We start from the raw sequence: 4,981 nt of genomic DNA, 5'->3' as shown, positions 1-4,981 counted from the left end.
AGAAAACACTGCTGAATCAGTTTTAATTCAATTTAAAAGGTCTGAGAATATTCTCTTCAAAATATCGCTCACATCGACTGCGAAATATCATTAAAAAAAATTAAACCAGTATGTACTCCTCGAATTGAGTCTTTTGTAACAAAATATAAATTTCAAAAGTAATTACAATTATAAAATATAATTAGCATTCAGAGAACATACTTTATAAATAATGTAGTTTAGGGTGCAAAAATGTAATAATTTCATTTTTTCAGGGACTAGCTTGTTACACTCCTAAATTCCTATGGGATATTTGGGAAGGTGGACTTATGAAAACCTTAGTTATGGGATTGCATATAGGCATCTGCCATGAAAAAGAAAAGAAGACGAAGAAAAAAATTTTAATCGAATATTTAATGCAGCATTTAAAGGTAATTTTTAATTTCCATTTCTATCAGTAAACCCATTTCTTTATATACACTAGTAGTGAATTGAGAACTGAACACAGGGATATTTTATTAAATGCAATCATCAAATTGCGGTATCATCATTTGAAGAATACGACCTGGTATAGGAAAATCTTGTTATAATTAATTATGTAATATACACAAATCCACTAACTACAATTTAAAGCGTTTAGGGAGTGTTATGCTTTATTTAAAAAAGATTTTAAAAGTTCGGTTAGTTTAGGACAGTTTCCAGAGAGGCAGGTAAGATTTTCAAATAAACGTGGTTGAAAAAACTTTGTAAAATCTGTAACTTTAATCCTTTTCAACACATTTTTCCACCACGGTGTCGAACATAAAATTCTTAGAATAACTGCACAAAAAGAATCGTGGATATTTCATTTGTAAATGGCAAGACATTGACCTAAGTAATGGTTGAGATTTAGTAATTACTTTAATGAATAGGTCAAAGGAACACTGGATTTGTTTGACGTAGGATACATGTAGATGGTGTTTCATTGTGTCTTAAAATGTCATTTTCACTTAACTGTTCGCGCTTGTTCAATTATGTATTTTAATGCAACGTCGACATTATTTAATTATGTTATGTCCACTAGGACAAAGGCAGACAGGAAACACTTTTATCAGGGTAATAAAGCAAAATTTCCTTACAACTTTCTTTCTTTACCAAAAACAGAAAGTATAATCCTCACAGAAATAGCTCTGTCTAAATCTGTTGTCTTCAACCATAGTCGTATTTGTCAAGAACTGTTAAATGTTAAAAAATATAGATACACAAAAAGTAGGGTTTCAAAATGATGGACTTTCCTATTTCCGGAGGAATTAAAACATTTTTTGTTTAAGGAATATTTCCCCAAATCTTTTTGCCTTTTCTCTTATAATAAAAAAGAAACTGCAAATACTTCTTTTTGTAAGTATATTTGTGTTTATTTGGCTAGAGTTCTGAAAACGGATACCCTCTGATTGGCTTCAAAATTTTACCACGTAGATACTCCTTTTATGGACTAGATAATGATACCTAAAAGGATTTTTGACGACTCTAACGTAAAGGGGTAACAATGCATCATTAGGGCTACAGGTTATGTATTAAGTTATACAAGTTGAATGTCTTTACACAGTAAGGTCAGTTTGGTAACGCCCGTTTGGTAATCATATAAGTACATAGTTGAATTTTTTGGGGGTGGGGAGTAACTGCTATACACCTTAACCCAACCTACCTAATGTAACAAAACACAAAATAACCTAATTCATGTTAGGTTAAGTTAGGGTTGGTGACAGTTCCGCCCTCCACCATTTTGTTAAAAAATCTGGGTAGTGCTTTTAAGAGGTATAAAAACACTATGTGATAAAAACTTGAAGGCAATAAGTAAAAGAGCTTTCTTTTCCAGCAATGTATTTTGAAGTTATCATCTTAGAGAAAAATATAATTATTTTGCCCTTTTCCATTCTAGTCGCAAAAATCCTTTTAGGTATCATCATCTAAGCAGTCCATAAAAGAGCCATTATCATAAGGTCGTCAGTCCTAAGACTGGTTAGACACGTACTCCCACTCTTTCCTATCCTGGGCTAAACTTCGCATTTCCCTAAAACTGAAACAACCCACATCCTTAACTATTTGCGAATAGTAATCTAATCTATGTCTACCTCTACTCCTCTTAACTCCTTTTCCTTCATGCCCGAGAAGGTGCCCTACCAGCTTATCTCGCCTATTTCTTATTGACTTCCATAGAGTCTTTTGTTCTCCTATCCTTTCTAATATCTCATCATTTCTAACCTTCTCTATCGACGGTATTCTCACCATGAGCCTGTAACACCACAACCTTAACAGTTCGCCAGCATAGAAGTGACTTCCGTCCTGACTTCCTAAATACCGAAAATCGGCCACTAATTTTTCGTATCCTTTCTTTATATTCGCTCTTTCCCTACTTTTTCTTCCCTTACATACCAGTATTTATGGTTTTCTTTTATCTTCATACTATAATGTTCGTGGGTTTAACAAAATTAACTTTTAAGACTGATAATAACAAAACTATTTGTTTACACTAATTATTAATGTATCACTATTCACTGCGCTATTTATTTCACTGCTATCACTGTCAATTTATTTCTCTACTCACTTCTGCAACGGTCAATTTATTTCTTCTCCCTCTCGGCGATTTTCTCTTCCTTTAAATACTCTTTTGTTTCCTTTCGGGAACTTTCTGGAAACGTCCGGAAAGTTTCTTTTTATTTAACCTGTTTAACTGTTTTCCCAGAACGCAGGTACGACACACACATTTATAAATACGTCGCACATGAAGAAAGGCGCCCGCGGCTAGTCGGCGAATCGATAAGCCGCTCATACACACGTATGCCCGTTTGCTCGCTGCAATACAATACTGCTTTATCAATACCGCTTCCTTTTTATTTAAAATTATCTCTAACACCTTCTTGCTAGATGCTAATACTGCTATATCATCTGCAAATCTAAGCATACTAATCTTTTGATCGCGTCTTCAATGTGTAGATTAAAAAGTAGCTATGACAGTGTGCATCCACTGTCTGACTCCCTTCCTAATGTTTACTTCTCTACATTGCAGCTCTAGCTCTAGAACTGCCTGTTGCTCTTTATACAAACTAAGTACACTCTTCTACCTCTATAACTCATCCCTACATTTTTAAGTATATTTAACATCTTGTCCCATTTAAAATCGTCAAAATCTTTTTCTAAATCTACAAGTCTTAAAAGAGTGTTGTGGTAAAAATTTGAAACCAATCGGTAGGACCCCCTTTTCGGAACTGCAACCTTAAAAAGATTTGGAAGATTATAGTAATTGTTTAAAAAAGAATGGCTACGCTAAAACGTTTTGGAATACGACAGTAACTGTCAACATTTCTATTGACGCTAGTAAATCCGTATTGGTTTTCTCGCACAACACCCTCCAAAACCGAAGAAATATAATGTTAAAAAATAAAAATTTTGATTTCATTAATTTTTCAATTGGGTAGTCTTTCAGTTTCAGAAAGGCTTTACGAATGGTATAACACACCTTGTATAGTGTACATCGTACATATATAACAATAAGCAAAACTTTGAAATTTTTTTACCAAACTTGGCACAATTTCATGATTCAATGTCAACGGGAAGAACCTACAGGATTTGATTCCATTGCGAGTGTCAAAATGTGCGGCATAAACGGCCGTATCATTTGATTGCGTTGACTTACAAGTTTGATTATTTCACATCTCCAAGGGATTTCGGGCCTGTGTATTTGATATAAATTTCAACTTGCTAAAGAGGGTCTCGACAGACAGGCAGACGAAGTGATCCTGTAAGAGTTCCTGTTTTTTTTCTGAGGTACGGAACCCTAAAAAAAAATTAAACCTTTAAAAAATCTTTGGTTTGGCCTTACAAATAACTTATCAAAAGTTCATGAATACAAACAAATGGTCACAACAGTTAGAGGTGGTCAAAGATGACGAAAAGCAATCTTTCTGAAATAACGTTTTCTCGGTTCCACATGTCATAAACTATTGGTTCTACATAAATTTTGTATGGGATCTTTTTTATGCAGATTTATCTTACAAACAAATTTTATAATAAACAAAATTAATGTATGCAATTTACGAGATATTTCAGAAAATGTTTTTCGTCACCTGCAATTTTTGTAGCCGTCCAGTAGACTCTATGGCCTTTGATAAATTATTTGTAAGGCCAAAATGAAAAAAGTACGGCGGGAAACTCCTCTTGTAATATACGATAATGTAATATTACTAAACATACATATTTCAATTTAGAAATTATAACGAAAAATATTCTAGATAATAGTGCAATATCTTACTCAAAAACGTTTATTATACGGAACTGATAACTTGAAAATAAAATCTGTAATTTCACTTTATAATCTGCAATGCAATTTTGTTTTTATCTTACTTTACTATTAAAATAAATATAAGTACCTGTATTAAATATTTTTGTGAAAGTTCATTCACATGCAAACTAAACTTCAATGACCCTTCAAGTTCGTGATCTAAAAACGAAATGTAATTTTAATTCGCTAGTTTTTTGTCGACCTTTAGGAAATTGGTAAGTACATAATATAGAGTAACGCTTTAAAATCTGGGAAGTAATTTTAACCGACAAAGAAGGAGCAAAAAGTTAATGACCACAATATTATAATAAATCTCTTACCATCAATTTTTTACATCACACAGTAATCGATACTTCTTATAGAAAAAATAGTCGAATTAAGCTTTGTCACTCGCAAAGAAAAATATAACATAATTTTATGTATAACAATACCTCAATACATGGAGAAATGGATGATGATTTATATCAGCGTATAGGTTTGTGCCAAAAATGTTCATCATCATAAGGTCGTCAGTCCTAACACTGGTTGGACACGTACCTCCGCTCTTTCCTATCCTGGGCTAAACTTCGCATTTCCCTAAAACTAGAACAGCCCACATCCTTAACTATTTGCGAACAGTAATCTAATCTAGGTCTACCTCTACCCCTTCTAACTCCTGTTTCTGCCTCTAATATGTCTCTGACT

The 4,981-nt window shown here is 33.2% G+C and overlaps 1 protein-coding gene across 1 annotated transcript in view; it reads left to right on the top strand.

Moving 5' to 3' along the window:
* Positions 1-248: 248 nt before the first annotated feature.
* The window catches only part of LOC108744519 (innexin inx1-like), a 16,869-nt gene continuing 12,136 nt past the window's right edge, over positions 249-4,981 (top strand). Inside the window, exon 1 of the mRNA XM_018480335.2 lies at positions 249-410. Within this exon, the coding sequence (XP_018335837.1) occupies positions 309-410 (102 nt within the window). The 5' untranslated portion in view covers positions 249-308. The remainder of the gene's footprint in view (positions 411-4,981) is intronic.

Source organism: Agrilus planipennis, unplaced genomic scaffold (assembly GCF_000699045.2).
Source record: "Agrilus planipennis isolate EAB-ADULT unplaced genomic scaffold, Apla_2.0 scaffold33, whole genome shotgun sequence".
Lineage (NCBI taxonomy): Eukaryota > Metazoa > Arthropoda > Insecta > Coleoptera > Buprestidae > Agrilus > Agrilus planipennis.
This window is presented reverse-complemented; position numbering and strand designations above follow the sequence as displayed.